Source organism: Triturus cristatus, chromosome 6 (genome assembly GCF_964204655.1).
Source record: "Triturus cristatus chromosome 6, aTriCri1.1, whole genome shotgun sequence".
Lineage (NCBI taxonomy): Eukaryota > Metazoa > Chordata > Amphibia > Caudata > Salamandridae > Triturus > Triturus cristatus.
Window position 1 is genome coordinate 1,331,784,723 of NC_140589.1, and position 19,599 is coordinate 1,331,804,321.

Sequence of the window (19,599 nt, forward strand, 5' to 3'; positions counted from 1 at the left end):
TTAATTTTTATAAACCGGCAATTCAAGGACCGAGGGGTAGCCCATCGGGTGGTCTAACAATTTGGATGAAGCAGGACTTAGGATTCAGGAACTCCATATTGATAGCCTGGACATCATGGCCATATGTATGCAGATTAGCCCCCAAACACATATAACAATTCTCAATGTTTATGCAAGAGGACTTAAAGGTGGAATACTGTCCAATAAAAGTTCTCTCCTAGATGACTTTCTGGATAGAAACCCCGAAATTGTCAATCTTGTTATAGAAGGGGACTTCAATACTACCTTTGAGCCCCTTGACCACAAAGACCGTAAACTGACCGAAGAGGAAGATGTACAATGGAACATCACCTCCCTAGAGTTACCACCTGTCAGAAGATGGACGGAGGCAGTATCACAGCTAAAAGCATTGAGTATAGAAAGGGGCATCAGGGCTGCTAATAGGAGAACCCCATCTGACAGACTAGGGTCAAACACATTTAACAATTGGCCATAGTATGAGCAGTATTGATTACATTTCCGTCAACCTGAAACAGTGGTCTGCCCTCATCGATATGGAGGTGCTAGAAAGAGCATAAAGCGATCATAACCCTTTGGTACTAACAATGAAATCATTAAAACCCAGTGCGGCCCCAATGCAGACAATGCAGAGTACGACAAAAAAACCCTTCCTCTGTAATGATATGAGGCGGGTTAAATGGGATAAGAACGTTGAAAACTAACAAATAGTTTGATCAATTAGGGCAGATGTTACCAACTCCCTGAAAGAGCTGCAAACTGCCTATACCCAGGTACAACTGAACAAAATAATAACTAGGGCACATAATAATCTTTTTGATAAAATAAAGACACATTTCCTAAAGTCTCTTAAACAGCCTCGCAAATCTATAACAATGATAACTGGTACAACAAGGACTGCATACAAGTATACATGTCCCTAACAGCAGTAATCAAATCAAAAGATATGGCTACTACTAAAACAAGGAAGCTGTACAAAGCCACACAGCTGGATGCTAAAAAAGATTAGGACGAACAGAGATGGCAAGATCTCTATCAGGCCAGTATAGGGAAAACCTCTAAACATTCGAGCAGCTGGTGAAATAGGGCAGAGGTGGGAAAGCACCCTCCCCACAAAACCATTTAGCCCCAGAAACATGGGTTGCATACTTTTCAAATGATTTGCAGCAGAAGAAGAGGGGGAAGCTGAAGAGCCTTTCCAAATTCCACCACACAAGTCTGTCTTGCATTTCGATATATCTGATGTTGAAGCAGCGTTGGGGAAAGTAACGGGTGGAAGAGCCCTGTGTATAGATAGCATCCTGGCAGACCTATTTTTGCACGACAGGGATATCTGGCAAAGATATATTCAGATGCTAGCAAACGGAATAGTTAGTGGAGCTCCTATTCCTGAATCCTGCGAGGTGCTGAGATTTTACCTATTTATAAAAAAAATGCAACCGATCTAGTCCTAGTAACTAAAGGCCAATAAGCCTAATTGATTCGATACAAAAGGTGGTGGCAAGATTAGTGCTGGCAAGAATCCAGGACTGGATCTCAGATAACAACATACTAACACCTTTACAGGCAGGTTTTCGTGCCCAAGTTAGCACCATCGACCAGGAATTTCGTTTTATATTAATTTATTGGCGCACTGTAGTGATCGCGGAAGGCACAATTTACGCTGCCTTTGTGGATTTAAAATCTGCGTTTGATTTTGGTCTCACGAAAAAAACTTTGGTTGGTCATAATGGACCTAGGGATGCCATTAGACCCATTATCTATAGTCGTGAGACTACATTAGGGCAACTTTGCACAGATGCAATGTGGCGCCCAGGGTAACATCACAAACCGATTTCCTGTATCGAAAGGGGTTCGCCAAGGGTGTGTTGTGGCCCCAACATTTTTTTTGTTATTTCTGAATGAGGTTGTTAATTTCTTCTCCTCTGACCCAACTGATGCCCCGACACTTGCAGGCACCAAAATACCCATACTAATGTTATCAGATGACACGCTTTGACGTGGTCTTGTGATAAACGCGAGCAAAACTAAATTTATGGTCCTACATAAGCATTGGGCAATCAAGGGTAGCATATTTTTAAATGAGTCACTTGAACAGACTGACGTTTTTAATTATTTAGGGATCACCACCGCAAAAAAGCTAAACTGGAAACCTCAGATTGTTACCATGGCCTTAAAACATCGCCAACTGGCAGGAGCATTGGCAAGAGAACATAAAACATCTTTAACTGAGCCCATAAGCCCTACCCTAAAGATCTATAACACCAAAGTTATAGCCTCAATACTCTATGGCTAGGAACTATGGGGTTTTGAAAACTTGACACAATTAGTTTTAGCCCAAAATAGATTTTTAAGAGGCATCACTGGTCTCCTGCAAAACACCCCTTAAAGGCCCATTTACCACGATTTAGGATGTAGTCCACTGGATGAGGTTGCAAGGTTCTGTCCGATAGCACACTGGCGCAGACTGTGGACCACCCCTGAGCTAACATATCATGCTGCAGCACTCCAGGATGTTGGGGAAGCTGACACCACATGTAAGATCAGTTAGCTACAAAAAGTTAAAAGCACATTGGTCAATATGGGTTTGAGCCACCTATGGGAAGATCCTTTGGTTCTACAGTTCCCCTCCAAAAGGGAAATGAAAGAGCTTTACCGGTCCATGTCTGTAACCAACACTACAAGAACCACTGAGCACTTATCACTAACAGGCAGATTCCTAGAGTTCAAACCTTGCCCCCAGTACGACCCATATTGGGATTTTATCTCCAAACCCATAGACAGAAGACTATATTTTCAATTTCAGGTGGGCACTCTACAACTAAAATCCTTTACCCAAAGATGATACAATACAGATGATAGTAGATGCCACCTGTGCGTAGAACAAGTGGAGATCTACTCACATATCCTCTTTGTCTGTCTGAAAAAATTGCTAAAATGTCTGTGTAAAAATTTGGCCACCAGGAGCAGCACTACTGCTTTCGGAATACTGCATTCAAACACAAGCGAGTCGTGTGTAATATCAATTGCAAAATTTCTGAGCTGGATGTGGATAATGCACAGCAATATGCAAATCATGCCCGTGGCCACACAAACTAGTAGCCAACAATGTGACCAGGATGGCGCTTAACCAGTTGGGTTATTATTGCCTGGTTAGTAATGATTAACACCTCTCCAGCTTTCTTTTACGATTGTGTGGAAATAATGAATGTACATAGATTATTTACACAAACGCGAATCTGTGCTATTTTGTAGCCTATGACTAGTAAGAACCACACCATGTAGCCCACTCTGCGTCGTATTGGACCAATCATAACCCATTATCAGTCGAACCATTGGACTAAAATATGACTTTAAAAAAAAAAACTAGACATGTTCTAATTTTATTCGAGTAAAGACACAGTTCAATCGTCTTTTTTTTTATTTTTTTTACACGTTTATCAAATAACACTGGTCCTGGAATATTCGATCACTATATGTATATATGTACATACGCTTAGTTTTATGGCCAGAAATTGGTCCTTTTCCTTTTTAACAAAATAGCTTATGTATTTAAATGAATGCTCTTTTATGATCTTGTTGATCGAAATAAAGATTATGAACTGAATTGTAATCTGATGCCAAACGTCAGTCTCAGCCTCCAGTAATTACTTTAGGAGTAGTGTAAAATTGGTGATATAAATACTTAGTAGTGTTTCATTCTCTGCTGTCTGCCCCATGTGTATCCAAGATTTTTAAGATGTTATATCCGTTTTTTAATTTCATCCAAAATGATTAATATAATTGTCAAGTTCTCAAGGAGGCTGCTATTGCTTCACAATTCAGTGCCTTACAATTGAATTACCTAAACCATGGATCCATTATGTTGAAGATGCTTATCCTGCAGAAGGGACCTCTTTCATACGATCTGGGGTGTGGGAGGGTGGTTCCGTTATGGGAGGGAGTACTTGCATGTCTGTGCGGAGTACTGGGTTGGAGGCTGCCTATGGACCCAAAAATGACTGTACTGCATACTACGGCAGGTACAGACATTATTGGTCTTGCTGAGATTGGTGGTGGTCAAGAGGTACATCGGTAGAGCTTAGAAGAAATCGGAGCCCCCAAAGCTGGAGTGATGGAAGAAGGAGTTGGACTGCAGTATAACTTAAGAAAGGCCCATATGTGCCTCCTCAAACATCACAGGATTTAGAAGGAAAGGTGTCAATACAGAGGCATCCTTCTTACCTTGTGACAGACAACCTTGGGCCCAGGGCAATGAAGCAACTGGTTTAGAGATCAAGGGGGTCCAAAGCAAAGGTTTTGTTTGATAGGGGTGGTAGCAATGTCGGGGGGATGTTTGACATGATAGTTATGGATTATGGTTGTGCCTTCCAGGTGGGTATTTAACAATGTCCCATTTGGGTCATCTATTTGTATTGAGCCTTTCTGCATTGAAAAATGGAAAAACATATAAAATGTTTTATAAAAACAATATATATTTGTCATGTGGAGATTGTTTTCTAGATATTGACACAAAACTCTCTTTGTGAGTACTTCAAACTCGGCTCCCTGCTTGTAACATGTAGGAGTGATCTGATGTATGCCGAACATCAGTCTCTGTGGTTCAACATTCTGCCATCTCTGAAAGAAACTAAAAGAAAACTGTCTTGGTGAATTTGTAGCCACACTGCAAAAAAAAATGCTTTAGGGTGCTGCATTTTACAGATATAAATCAGATAAAAATTCTTGACAAATTGTGCAATTGTTTTTCAGTAACTAATTCTTGTCTCTTTCTAGAGCATTTTTAGGTTGTAGCGATTATGCTTAAAGTCTCCCTTATTAAATACAGAGTTTGAATTTTACCCACTTTGATAAAAAACACTTGCATATTATCTTCCTTTATCCGTCATGGCATAATTTCCACTGTGCCCATCTTCTGACATCTAGCCGCAGATTCCTGGACTTTGAATATCCCCAGGTGTCAGACTGGATCCGGAAAACTTTCCGCAGCAGCACCTCTGAACGCTGGGGGCGGCACCGCCCGGCTCTGCCCTGACATCGTCCACGGACGTGATGTCAGTGGAGCCATATAAGCCACTCCCGGCGCGCTGACGTCAGTTTTCTTCTTTTCCGCTTCCCAATGCGGATCCAGGAAAACTAGCGGTTCCTTGGCCTGTTTTACGGGCCTTCTCGACGCCTTAGGCATCACGGAACAGTGTGCGATGCCTTCGGGCTTTAAAGTGTGTGAGACCTGTGCGCGCCAAATGTCTGTCACGGACCCGCACACCATTTGTATGTGGTGCCGCACCACGACTCTGAAGAGTATGACGCTTGTCAACAGATGAAACTTAAGTCCTTAAGGGAGCGTCGTGTGAAGTTGCTGGCCGCGCGGCTGTCCGGTCCTGCACCTTTGCTCTACCTCTCGGCATCGGGCCCGCTCATGAGGTAATTCCCGCGGACGTCGTTCGGAGACCGGTAAGCACAAACACAAGTCGCGGAGTTCGTCCTCCCGTAAACGTGATGCTGGGGTCCTTTGCTCTCGGTCCCAGCAGTCGTCTTCCCCCATACCCTCCCTTCCCGGGTGTTGGAGCAACACGGGCCCAAATAGAGGCTTATTCAAGGGCCCTCCACTCTTTCTTTGGGTCACCTCCTCTCCCTGGTCGCCTTCGGGTCCCACAGAGGAGGAAGGCACTCATGTCGGGTCTTTCCCGGCGGATTCGTCCTTGGCGCCGGCTGCGTGCATCGACTCCGGTTCTGGGGTCGATACGACGTCGAGAGGACACGGCCCGGAGTGCCCTCCCATTCGTCCGTCCAGCCCACCCGTCCAGTCACCGCATAGCCCTGCGTGGCTTCCTGCGCTGACGTCGGAAGCGGCACAGAGTTCGACGCCCTGTCGACCTCTTTCCTACCCGCACATAGGGGTTGGATCGCGGTTGGACCGCACCGAGGCTGAGTCTGCTCTGGAGGTTCTCGACGTCGATACGACGCCATCTCGGCGTTGGTCGGTGCCAGTGCCTAATCCACTTCTGTTACAGGAGGTTGACGTCCCTCTGGACTCTCCAAGCCAGAGGTCGTTTCAGTGCCCCTTGGTGCAGGTTCCTAGCGCTCCGTGGCCTTCGGATCAACCTCAGGCTCCTCCCACTTTTACTCTCTAGTGGATGGGTTAGTCTCCAACGTCTCCTACCGACTGTTTGTTGTCGCCCCCCAGAATGGCGACTGAGGCTAGTGCAGCTTTCGCACGGAATATTCGCAGGGCTGCAGATATTCTTCGCTTTCAGCCCCCTGTGGTTTCCCTGCCCTCTGATCCTTTACTGGATCTCCTCCACATGAAGGCTGTTGAGGTGGAGCCTTTGCTGCCCCTTGGTGGGTCTTTGTTTGACATCCTGCTTGGTACCTGGGCACGGCCCTCCTCTGGTGACCCTGTTGATCGGGCCGTTGCTCGCTGGCATCATCTGGCCCCGGACGATCCTCTCTGCCTGTCCCTTCACCCTAGAGCTCAGGGTCTGGTTGTCCTGGCGGCTTTTGACTTGCATCCTTCCTCCACTTTACCGTTGTTACCTCCCACTAGGGAATCTCGGTGGCTGGAGACATGTGGTCGCAACATGTTTGCCTCTGCCAGTGTGGGCATCTGTGCATTAAACACTTCTTGCATGTTCGCACGTGCTTCCTTTGCCCTTTGGGACTTAGTTGAGCTTCTTCCTGACTTATATCGCCTTCTTCTTGATGGCAGGGGAATGGCACAATTTTCCCTTCGATCATCCCTTGATGCAACGGACTGTGGGTAGGGCACTGGCCCGGTCGGTTGCTTTGCGCCGCCATGCATGGCTGCGCGAAAGTCATTTCCCAGGCAATGTTCGGGATGCTCTTTGGGATCTGCCATTCAATGGCGTGGACCTTTTTGACTTCCACGCTGATTCAGCGGTCTCCCGCCTCATGTCTGGTCTACCGTGACTTTCTGGCCTTGCGGCCTGGTTTTCTGCCTTGTGGTATCTTTTTCTTGTGCATAGGCGATGTTGCCTTGTTTATTTTGAGTCCTGGGTTCTTAACGTAGTACCCAGATGGTGTAGGCGGTTGTTCCGCCCTCTTTGACATTGTTCAGTACAGTCAGTCGGCTGGTTCTGCCTTCTTTCCAGTCCTCTGTCTGTGACCTTATCCCAAGAGGTCTCCCCTCGCAGGGGTTAAGACTTACCCTATGTGGCTATTTGCTGGCTATTATATAGCTGCCTTCCTACAAGGAAGGCTTGACACGCTCCTGTTGAGTCTTCCTCACTGAGGTTTTTCTGTGGATCAGTTTGTCCACTCTTTCTAATGTTATGCGACCCACAGGTTGGCGTCGCTCTGTTGCACTTTCAGTTAGGGTTGGGGTCTACGGTTGTCTGTAGTACTTACAGGAATCGGTAGAGGTGCCCTACCGTGAGGCTTCCGCCTCGCCTGCCCTTTCCAGGGGCGTTTTTCATCTTCGCTGTGCTCCTCTTTGTCCATGTTGGCTGCTCTTCTTTTTACCAGCTTCTGTCCCTTGGGACCCCTTGTTCTGTTCCGTTCCGGCACAGTTCGTCCGCGGCTGACGCCCTGCCATCATATAGCGCCAGGGCAGGGCCGCTGCGCGACACACTTCTTTAGTGTTTGCGCTTCGTGTAGGTGCACCCTGGTATGTTCGCCATCATAGGGCGCCTGCGGTCTTTCTTCCGCTTCTGCGGTAACTAGTTCTATCCTAAACTCTCCGGGATGGGTAATGCATTCTCGTACTTCAGCCCTGTTTGGCCTTGTCTATGGGCGATGGCATCTTCGCCATGTACGTCTATGCTGTACAATGCCTTGTGCCCTCATTTTCTGGGCACTTCCCAGACAGGAGTTTTTTCCTGTTTCCCTGCTGCCTTCCGCGCAGGTGTTTTCCACGCTTCTGCTTTGGGTTCCTGCTGTAACACTCTCAGGGGAAGTGTTTTCTTCAGGATGCTCACTTTCTTGGGTGGTCTTGTCTGTACATCCTTAGGCCGTTACGTTGGTCCTGACTGTTTCCACTTTCATGTCCTGCTCCATATCCTCATCTGTCTAGCGGGGGACCGTGGCTCCTCCCGAACGGGTGGCTGATGTCGCTTACGGATCTGGACATTGTCCTGTCCAACTCTGCTTCAGAATGACTGTTGGTACTTATGGTGTACCCTTGTCTTGTTTTATGCAACACATCCTTTTTAGATGTGTATCTTTCTTAAATATCTATCTACTCTGTTCTCTTCCCACAGCAGGGTTGCCCAGGCAACGTTCCTTGCTGCGATGTCCGTGGTCTTCGCCCCGGTCTGCTCAACGGTGCAAGCTCTTGTTTGTGTGTCCAGCTTGCCGGAGGCCCCTTTTTGCCGGTTGCCTACCTGGTGATGCGTCCTTTACTCAACCGTGCTAAGGTAGGGAAGGTGGGGACCATCCAGGTCGATCAGTTCAGAAAGGAAATCTCGGGTCGCTGAGCCAGGTAGAGCCTGTGGTAGTAGTAGGCGAAAGTCTGGCCCACCGCGGGGGGATTGTGGTGGGCAAGTTCCTCGGAGTCTTGGATTTTTGGGATTATGCGATTGGTTAGGGGATATGTGGCCAATCTGTGAACAATCTTCCCGTTCTTATCCCCTCAACCGTATACTCGGGCAATTGAAGATCTCCAGAGCAACTTAGCGGACTGCAGAGAAATTCATTTGATTTCTTCCCTCAGCAGTGCGAGCTGCCATGGTGGGGGCTATTTCGTGTCTCAGGCGTGCACCTAGTTCGCCTCCGGGTCAGTTTGAGCGTCGCAGGAAGAGTGTATATGGACAGTAAGTTCAGGACATTCTCACCCAATGTTCTGGACAAGGCCACAAAGCATCCTTGAGGGTCGTTGGTGGCCTGAGTAAGTACAAAGGGGAGGTTTTGTCTCAGGAGAATTGCCACCCCGCCTGAACCCCAATCAAAACCCGAATGCCAAACCCTGTTGTACCCGTATCTTGCAAGGAAGGGACAGTAATTACCTATAAGGTGAGTGTTAGACCTGGCATCTTTTGGCGAGGTTACACCTGACTTTTTTGCCTCTACCTCCTGTATTTTTGATGCTATGCTGGATGTCGTTTTTACTGGTATAGATGCTTTGGGCACTTTGCCACTGCTGATCAGTGTCAAAGTGCAAGTGCTCCCTAGGGAAATTGTGATGTAATTGGCTATACATGTTTGGCATATTTGTTCTACCTGCAAGGCCCTAGTAAGTGCACTTGGAGTGCCAGGGTTGGTAGTACAAATGCTACTAGTGGGCTGCAGCACTGATTGTGCCACCCACAGGAGTAGCGCTAAAATGATGTCTTAGGCCTGCTTGCAGTGCCTATGTGCAGTCCAGGACTGCCATGTCGACCTGGCCAGTGCAACCACTGACCAGACCTTATCCTTCCCTTTCCGTACATGTAAGGCATCCCTATGGTGGCCCTAGGTACCCCCCTGGGCTGGGTGCAGTGTATCTGAAAGGTAGGGCATGTACTGAGGTGTGTAAAATGCCCTGGTAGTGAATTACAGCCATTGTCGTTTTTCACTGCTGAGAGGCTATCTTGCCCATAGGACAGAATGGGGGAGGCTGTTTACATGCCTATCTTCCCCTAAAGGCAAGATGGAAAATCCAAGTTTGGTATCTTTGTGTTCAGAATTTAATTATACATCTTTTTAGAAAGATGGTTTTTAAATTCACTGTGTGAGAATAGCACTTTTTAGAAAGTAGCTATTCTCCTGTTTAACCTTCCTGTGTGCAGATTGGCCGACTGGTGTCATGTGATGGGCTAGGTGGTTCCAGGAGTCTGGATGAGTCAGCAGCAGGGTGAATAGGGAGATCTGCTCTAGATGGGTGGGAGGAGTAGCCCCTGGGTTTGAATAGGGCTGCCTCTGTCAGCACAATGCCGGCTCCGCCCCCTGCTGGCCAGGCTGAGGACTCTGCCTCTGCCAGCACAAAGAAGGCTCCACCTCCTGCTGAGCGTCCAACGACCCTGCCCCTCACTCTGAAAGGAACCAGGTGCTCCAGGGCAGAGCACACCCAGGAACCAGTTTGAGCAGGGGAATCCCCCCACTGAAACAAAGAGACAAAGACTTGGAGGGGTATAAGAAGAGGACCCCAGACACCTAAATTTTAGATCACTGTGGAACTAAGAAGGAACCTCTGCCAAGGAGAAAGCTGGAAGGAACTGAAGAGGAGAAGACTGCCTGCTTGCTATTTTTCTTTGCTGCCAAGGAGAGGGGAAGGACTCTGCTGTGTCCCCTTCTTTAAATTCTGATCTCCAAGGGCCTGAGGAGAGCTGGCTCCCTGTTAAGAAGTCCCAGGAACAAAAGGACTTCACCACCAGCTCCCCTGGAACTCTGCTGAGGGAGTTCTGACCTGCCTTGGAGTGCTTGCCTAGTCTTGGGGCCTCAGGAGGTCGTTTTGCTGTGTTTGGGAGCTGGAAAGCAGAAAGCGTGAACAAGAGTAACTGGTACCCATCGCATCATCCATTTGAGGGTCGCATCATCCGGTTGCGAGTCGCAAGATCGAGAGTGCGAGAAGAATTTAATCGCGGCGTCATCGCAGCACCCGGAGTCCCCGCATTGCCGAGTGCGTCGAGTATTGTCACGATGCATGAAGATTCCTGACACTGCGAAGGTCGTCGCAGAACCAGTTTGCGGGCCGCACCACTGCCGGTGCGTGAAAGTATCCAGTCGCTGCGTGTGTCGACGCAGAGTCCAATCCGGTGGCGCATCGAGGGTTGCGGCGCCAGACGTCAACGCCGTGCCGCGCATCGCGCCCCATCGAAGAGCGTCGCACCGTACCTGTGCGTGAAGCTTCCCCCTAAGAAACCTACGCGACGAAAGCCAAAGTCATCGCATCCTCCCTCTACAGATCGGAGCCGGCGCATCCAGCTCTGCTGCATGAAGCAGGGCTGCTGCAAAGCCTCCCCAAGGTCTCAGGAGTATCGCATCGCCTTTGCCATCTTCAGTGTTATAGCTTTTGGGAACCTTAGCGCAACTACAGGTACTGTTGGGCACAAGAGTGTTGCATTTTGTGCATTGAGAGTCGCATTGTGCAGGACACTGATTTTTACATCCTGGAGTACTTTCTACAAACTCTTGAACTATCTTTAAAGTAACCTTTTTAATTGTATGTTGGTTTTTCTGTAGTATTTGGTCTTGTGAAAGATAACTTATTTTTCTAAAACTGGTGTAGAGCAAATCTGTGGTGTTTTCACAGTGTTACTGTGAGTGTTGGTACAAATACTTTACACATTGCCTTTGATAGCCTAGACTGCTCAGGCCAAGCTACCTAGAGGGTGAGCAGGGGTTATCTTAACAGTGTATCCCCCTTTCCCTGACTAGAAGCAAGGGTCACTACTTGGACAGTGGTACATACCCTGCCAACTAGAGACCCCCAGATCTAACAGTGAGTCTCCTGGAGTAGGAGTATATCAGTTGCATGTTGTTGGGCATATCGAAGGACTGCGGTCAGCTTGACTCTTTCGAGCAAACCATTGACATTCCATGACATAATTCAGAGAGGTTCTCCGTTATTTAGTGGTTGTGTCCTGTTTTGCTTGGGAAAACCTGAAAGTCTTTAGGGCCCAAGTTGGTTATGGGATTGGCCGGGATATTATCTGTATATTACCAGTGGTTCGGAGGTAGTCTAGCCCAGCAGCCGTGGCCTCTTTGGTATAGCCTGCAGAAGAGGTAGGGAATCAGGCAGGTCTATCTGGGGCACCGCCAAGCCCACAGTGTCCACATCGCTGTGTGCTGATTCAGTTTATAGCGGTGGTTCCATTCCCCTTCACAGGGGCCACATTGCGGGACCAGTGCACCCCCAGCCCGCATCCCATTCCGCTCACCCAGGCCCAGGGGGTATCCGCCGCCACCGATGGGGGAGCGTGGGAGTCCAGCAGCGACTCTCCCGGATCCGTCATCGGTGAAGCGGGACTCGGACCGCGCACCAATGCACCGCCTAGGCTCCAAGTCCGTCCCTCCAACCCCTCAGATGGGGCCAACCCGGGGCAGGATGATTGCATCTTTGTTTGGCTGGGGCCACTGCGGTTGCACCACTCCCAGCCCCCGACTTACCGGTCCATTCGAAGGGCTGCGCCGGGCCGAAAGCAGCTACTCCCAGTCTGGTCAAGGGCACCAGCCGAATCTGCCACACATCAGCAGGCCTGGGGCTACTCCTCGCAGGCTCGGGACCTTGTCTTCTGCTCGGTCGCCCGTTGGGAGTCCTTATTTTTACTGAGGACTCCGGTGAAATGCCAGGGCACAGGAGTTTTCACTCCGAGTAGAGTGAGCTGTGCAGGGTCTGACGCAATCGGGCAGCCCCGCTCTCTGCGCAATCAGGAATTTCACCACAGCGGGGGAGTCGGTGTTTGGCAGCAGCTATCCCCTGGTCCACCATCGGCAAGGTGGGTCACACTATCCTACTCAGGGCTGCAATGTGGGTTCTATCGCCCTCTGGGAGCAGCCACTACTGGTGCAGTGTCTTCGCTCAGGGCCGGGCCACGGTGGCTGCGCCGCCCCCAGTTCTTGGCTCTGTTGCTCACCGATCAACCTGTAAGGGGCTACGCCGGGCCGACAGCGTCCGCATCAGGCCCGGGCCGCAGATCCCAGACTTCTCGGCCTTGCGGTGAACGGCCCCGGGTCTCCTCTTCGTGGGCAGGAGATCTCATCCCTTGTCTAGTTGTGCCCCGGGACCACTGGGGTGTTGGGGGGAATAAGAGTCTCTCTCACTGGGGGTGCCGCAGAGGAGGGTCCGTCCAAGGCACTCAGCAGCGTTCGACATTAGGCCTCTCTGCCATCTTGTTGAGGCGCACCACATCAATTCAGGCAGAGTCCGGCCGTATACGGTCATTCGTTGATCCCGCACCTCACCGGAGCCCGCCAAAGGCACCAGTGGGATGGTAGCATGCAGCAAGACTGAAGTTTCTATGCCGATGGGTCAGGATACTTGGGAGGATGACGGAGAGGTCCGGAGCACTCTTAGAGTGCGACCAACATATTGAAGCACCAAGCCACACCCCCTTGATCCAGTTGTTAAAGTTGCCAACATCCGCATTGACATTGTCTGTAGCATTGGGTTGGTCCAAATAGAGGGCATAGATCCATTCTGTTTCTAGGATTTTGCTCCAGGCTGATATTAGTGGGCCAGTAGGTCTGTGGTATGTTAATCTGAATGTGAATTAAGGAGTAGTCGGTCCATGTGAGGGGTGAGGTTGAGTTGAACTTTACGTTGTCGATGGTGGTAAAGATGGGGTCCCGTACGTGTCAGGCGAGGTGCGTGATGTCGGTTAGTCTGTATTGGCTTTATAGGAATACTGTGGAGCAAGGGTTAGTTGATTCCTCCAGGTCCTCAATGCTTTGGGATTAAGCGGTGGCAGATATTTTCCGTCAATGTCCCTCCCAAAGCTGTTGATATCTTTCTGGCAGCCTGGTGCCAATCTATGAAAACGGTGTACGTTAGACTATGGGACAAGTTTGTGGCTTGGTGCAGCACGTGCCGGATTCACCCAAAACAAGATAATCTGTCTGAATATTTTGTGGATGGCCCAGCAGGAACTTGCCATTGAGCACTGTTAAAGGCTATTTGTCGATCTTTCTGCTTTTATAAGGATGCTGGATCCGCCTTCTTTGTATAAATCACCTGTTGTGATGAGATTTCTAAAGGGTTTACAGCATATGTTTCCTTGGAAGCACTTTGTGATGACAGTGGGACTTGGTTCTCATTTTTCTAGCGTGCACTTTATTTGAGCCAATTCACAGCAGTCCACAATATTTCTAGATCCTGAAAATGGTCTTTCTGATAACAAAAACGTCAGCTTGTTGAGTGAGTGAGCTGCAACCACTCAGTTCAGCCGCCTTACCCAACATATAATCCAGACTGGTATTGAGAACTCGAGCTGCATTTCTGCCTAAACCTTAGCCTGCCCGACATGAAATCACTCTTCTGACTTGCTTTACCCTGCCTCACCCTTCGAAAGAGTAGAAGAGGCTCCATCATTCCGACCCTAAGAGATCCATCAGTTTCTGCATTGATTGCACCAGGGAGCATTAAAATCTGCTATGCACCAGCCAAGAAAGGATTAGGGGCTCATTCAGCTCGAGCTGGTAGGTAGACATTAGATCAGTGCACACATTCACAAAGCACTATTGTCTTTAAAGTCAGTCTGTCAGGATGGGCCTTTTGCCCGTTTGGTCCTGCAGAACTTCTTGTCTGGAGCCATTCCATAGACCTGAGGAGGTACTGCTTTGGTATGTATTCACAAGGTGATGAGTCCGCAGTTAAAAGTATCCATCAGAAGAACAAGCTATTTACCTCCGCTTTCTCAGTTGGTGGGGTAATATAGTCAGCAGTATGCTTCCCTCCTCTGAGAAAGTCATATTAATACAGTCTATTAGACTGTTGGTGTAAAAGTGTCCTTTTCTGTCTATTCTGAGGCCTTTGGATTGCTGGCTAGCCCACAGCTAAACCAGCATCATACCTCAGTGTGTGACTATTAACATAACATACTTACTTGAATATTTTCCGCTGACACCTTGTGTCGCAAAAGCACAAGCAGCTGAATCTAGCACTTTGTGGTCTATTTACTACTGGAAGTGTTAATCATTCCATCTCATTTATAATATACCACGTACCATCATAATGAGTACATACGCAGTCCTTTGTAGGCTGGAGCAGTTTTAAACTTTCAAACCACTGTCTTACTCTGACTACAGCCCCATGTACTGTGCCACAGGTACAAGTGTAAGGCTCCCTCTGCAACCTGTGGTGTTTAGCCACAAAGAAAAATACACTAGGAGTGTTCATCATTCATGCCACTTACCCCTGTTGTACTAAATTTACAGCTACTCAGAATATCCCATCACCGGAATGTCGAAATTCCAGCCACCCACTTCAGGTCTGCATTTCTAGTAGAGGTGTCAATATCAATATCAGATGGTTATTTGAATTTTCTTTTCCTGCTAGGCCTTTCATTCTCTTCTCAGGCCTCACTGCACTCCTCCAGACTGTCTGCACAGAGCGGTACGGTCATGTATTAGGCAGCAAATGCAAAAACAACAAGGTGATGGAATGATCAAATTAATCTCAGCTACTGGCAATCGCTCTGGCTGCATCTCAGTCCGTGGTTTTCCACCACAATGCCACCTCAGTTTGGACCCAGCCATATGCAGATCAGTCTTGACCCTGCTGCTCATGGGAACAGTCCAGCCCGAACTGTCATGCCAGGTCCTCCCAGAACTGGAACAGAAACAACCCAGGATCAGTTTTACCCCTATAGGGACTTTTCAGACGGGTATAGATTGTTTCCAGTGGTTTAGTCAGTCCGGGGCCGAAGTTTGCAGGTTGTAAATGGCAGAATGAAGCCCTTCGAAATGGGAAATGCTTTGCAGCATTCCACATAGTGATTCCGTGTCCAGATTTAACCCGCATTCCGAGAGGGCTAACTTGTATCAAACCGAATGCCATGTTTAGATACCAGCCTGTACCTGTAGTTCTATCTAACGGAATCTCTTCATGGAATTCTGCCTTACTGCTAATTAGGGCCTAAGTGGGTAGTCAGTTGGAGAAATGAAATTTACTTGACAAGCAATAAATGTTATTTTCATATGTTTTACAACTTCCAAACTGTCTTGTTCTTTTACAGAGGAGGCGTGTACACCCCAGGAGCTGCATTCTCCAAGACCACACTGATTGACAGACTCAACAAACATGGCATAAAGTTTACTGTCATCCACAAGCCTGAAGCATGAAAATCCAGTCCCTGGATATCTAAAACTGAAAGATCCAATCAACTGAATAATAGTGCTGTATTAACCCAAGGCATTTTCTTTGTGCTTCTTGCTGCAGCAGGATAGACTAATGGCGCATAGCATTGAAGAATGACCATTATAACAAATAAACATGCAGTGTTTGCATTAATAAAAAAATATAATTGGCTCAGCTTTTTTTAAAAACTAGCTTTTCTGAAAGGAATGATTTACCAACAAAAATAATGGCTGCACTTTATTTTAGTTTTTTTACTTTCCATGAATATTTCACTAATGAATGTCCCTGCATTACACAAACAAGCGCCTCCTTGCATTAGTTTCATAGTAAGTGTATGCCTTTTTTCAGCGCTTGTCATCATACCTGTACTCAGTATTTTTCCACGTAAATATTTATGTAGCATTCTTTAGAAATGTTCAGTTCCTGTTCTCTGATTAAATGCTTTACAATCAACCTTTTGATGCACAAGGTTTCCAAAAACTCATTTTTTGTTAGCGATTTAAAGTGGTTCTTTATTTATTTTTCAAATATTGTAGGATTTCCAATGGCACATGCTTCTCTACTGCCTTTTGCAGTGCCATCTGTAAACAATGTAATGTTTTCTTAACAAAAACCTGTTATGAATGGACTTTGTAAAGAGCCAGTCGCATAATACCAGAATCTAAATCTACTTTTTCTAAATCTGGCTATTTATTGCTGTGGCGTAGCATCAGTAGAGAAAGAAAAGTTTCTCAAAGTTGCTACCTTATAAAGGAAGTTTAGGCCAGTTGACGGTGCTCTGTGGGAGAACAGCCTCCAGCAGATAGGGGGAGGGGGAACTGCAGAGCATGGTGTGTCTGGTTGCCGGAAACCATGTTTCTATCATTTTTTTTTTTTTTTTACATCCGTGGGAGTGTCGAGGATTAATGCAGACAATGGTGAGGGGTGGGTGCAGAACCCTGGTACATTTTGTCCCTTTATTTTTTAGGTCGAGCCTAGCTCCGCTCTATGGGAGGCTTCTTGTGAGCATTCCACACTGTTCCTAAACTTCTCCGTGGGAGTTAGTTAACTCCCACATATTCAAATGGCCTTTGCATGTGGCTTTCAGTACTAAAAGCATGCAAATGGCCAAAGACGGCATCATGTCCCACCTTTTCTTTTAACGTTAACTCCCCTGGCCTAGGGGGCTCGGGAGCGAGCAGGGGCGTGCATTGTGCCAGCTGCATACCCTGATAGTTATCTTGCCTTTCGTGGCGGCGCTTGTTATTTTTATAGCTCCCCAAGCCCACTGCTGTGCTCTGTTCTGCTGGCCCCACCCTGAAAATCTTCCTTCTTCTGGTTTGTGATAAGATATCCCCTTTTTCATACACGCACTTCAGAAAACATGTTAAAATGCTCCATGACAAAAAGGACTCGCCATGTTCCTTCTTGCCCTAATTAATGCTGCTCTTGATTCCCTCACCAAGGGCGTATGTAATTTATACGTCTTGCATTGGTTCATCCCTGGGCTACTTTTGCATGTTAAGTTACTGATCAGTGCTAATATGTACTTTGCGTCCCTTCTCCCTTTTATTGGATTCACGTTTCTATCAGCTGTCAGTCTTATGAGTCCAACGCAACTAGGAGTAAGGAATCGCCACAATTTGAACTGTTGCTAAATACTTGTAAGAGTTTTTAAGCGGAACATACCGGGGTTGGATGGGTACCTAGATTTTTGTTTTAAAGTGTATAATACCAGACGCATCCTTTAATCCCAACAGCTGCTGCTTTGTCCTGTCTCTTCCTTTACGTTTTTTGTACGAAACGGGCAACCATCTAATCTCACAATACCTAAGTGTTGTTCTCCAGATGCTATTCATATATTTTTAAAGATGCCGAACAAAGATCAATCGCAGCTTTAAAAGAGTGAAGAGTTTTTAGAGGGAGGATGTTTTTTCCCGTGCATGATCTGTCATGTCATGTCGGACTTCCCCGATGAAACTCCCTTTAACTGTGCTGCTTATGTGTGTTGTAACTGTTCTCATGAATCGAAAGGTGGAGTCGCGCCAAATGCTATGGCCTCTCTTTTTAACTGTCACTTGAGTGAGTTGTTATCTTCGGCGCCCGAAATAATGATTCCTAATGAGGCGAATATCATTTTCTGTTCCAGTTTACGGCCTCTTGTCCTGTCGGGGTAATTTGTTTGGAATACTGAAGCCGACAATCTAGATCCAAAAAAGGGTCATTAGCTTCACGCTCTGCATATAACAATTGGGCTGGGACCAACATGCACCCCAGTCAAGTGATCATCGACTCCACACTTTTTTATAAGCAGTTGTATGAATTTTTTCATTAGCAAACAGACACTTTTCTTTTAGCCATCTTAGAGTAACAGTGAATGTTTAAAGTCCTTTGTATATGTTTTCTTTTCAATAGCACGATTCTGGCAAAATATTCTGATGCAATATCTTTAGGTGTATAGGGTATATTATTAATCCATGAGTACCTCTGGAGGAATTAAACCCGGGTTCACTTATCCTGGCAGGCAACAGGAAGCGACGTGCATAAAATAATCACACAGTAGCCACCGACCCGGGTTGTATGAGGCATATAGACATGAAGATTTCAGCGATCTTTAACCAATGAGGGTATCTTGAATAATGCAAAATGGGATACACCTTGAAACATCATGTCTAATAAGTAGCCATTTTCCACCCCAGTAAACTAGACTCCTCCTATCTGGTTGCTTCATAGATATGTTTCATTGTTGTCTTTTAATTGTTTTTAAATGTCCTCTGTACAAGGTTGGCTGAAGATTTGATGGGGCCCGTTTCAAAAAGTGAAGTGCCCGATTAAACCCCCCCCCCCCCCTCCCTTTATAAAATCCAGGGTGAAGGAGTACCCTTCAATATGTTTCCACTAACGTCACACTCTAGTGCTCTTCATCAGGTTCAAAGTAAAACCATCTGTTTCTTTGATACCGGGAAGCCGAAGGGTAAAGTTAGCTTGATGGGCTTCAAGCAATCTGTCCTGCCTCTTCCTCATTTAAGAGATACTCCTGGTTTGCATAATTTGAGTGCTTAGACTACAATCATTTCTGTAGCATGGGGGTGCAGCGCAGGTCCAGAAGAGTAGGATCTATGTGAAATTTTCAGGATAACAACTGCCTCTCTAACTACATGCAGATAATGTGCCAATCCTAAAAACTCGGGATGGATCAGGCCCCCTGGATCTGCATGAGTCACCCTCATGCTTTGCGCTCTCTCACTGACTGACTGACTGTCTCAATCTCTCTCACTGACTGACTGACTCACTCTCTCTCTCTCACTGACTGACTCTCACTAACTCTCAACTGACTCTCACTGACTGACTGTCTCACTTTCTCTCACTGACTGACTCTGTCTCTCTCTCACTGACTGACTCTCACACACACGAGCACAGTGGCAGGGCATATATTGCTGCACTAACTACCAGTGTTTATCCAAAATGTAGCCAAAGAAGCTAACAGTCCTTCATTACACAGTTGCTAACAAGAATGTCCACCTCTCGAAACCAGCCACCAGTAATGGCCTTAAATACAATCTATAAGCTCAAAAAGTGAGAGAGGCATTATTGTAAAAACAACTCTTATAGGGTTTAATCCCAAACACAGAAAAAAAGCGATGACAGAAATAACTTTTTTTCTCTAAATGTTGTGGTGAATCATTTTCTACATTAGTCTACACATAGCAGCCAATGCGTTTCACCCTTGCGGGCTTCTTCAGGGTGAGGATACGGTCCATAAAGCACAAGGTATTAACCCAGGTCACTTTTAAAACTGATGTGATAGGATTTTTCTTGTTGGCCGTTGTACAGGCCTGCAGCCTAGCAGGATACTTTATGCGCTTTGG

At 47.0% G+C, this 19,599-nt stretch overlaps 1 protein-coding gene across 1 annotated transcript in view; it reads left to right on the forward strand.

Annotated features, from left to right (window-relative positions):
• Positions 1-16,216, forward strand: part of SCCPDH (saccharopine dehydrogenase (putative)) — a 168,697-nt gene extending 152,481 nt beyond the window's left edge. The window contains exon 12 of the mRNA XM_085612341.1: positions 15,630-16,216. Coding sequence (XP_085468467.1) covers positions 15,630-15,735 — 106 coding nt within the window. The 3' untranslated portion in view covers positions 15,736-16,216. The remainder of the gene's footprint in view (positions 1-15,629) is intronic.
• The last annotated feature ends 3,383 nt before the right edge of the window (positions 16,217-19,599 follow it).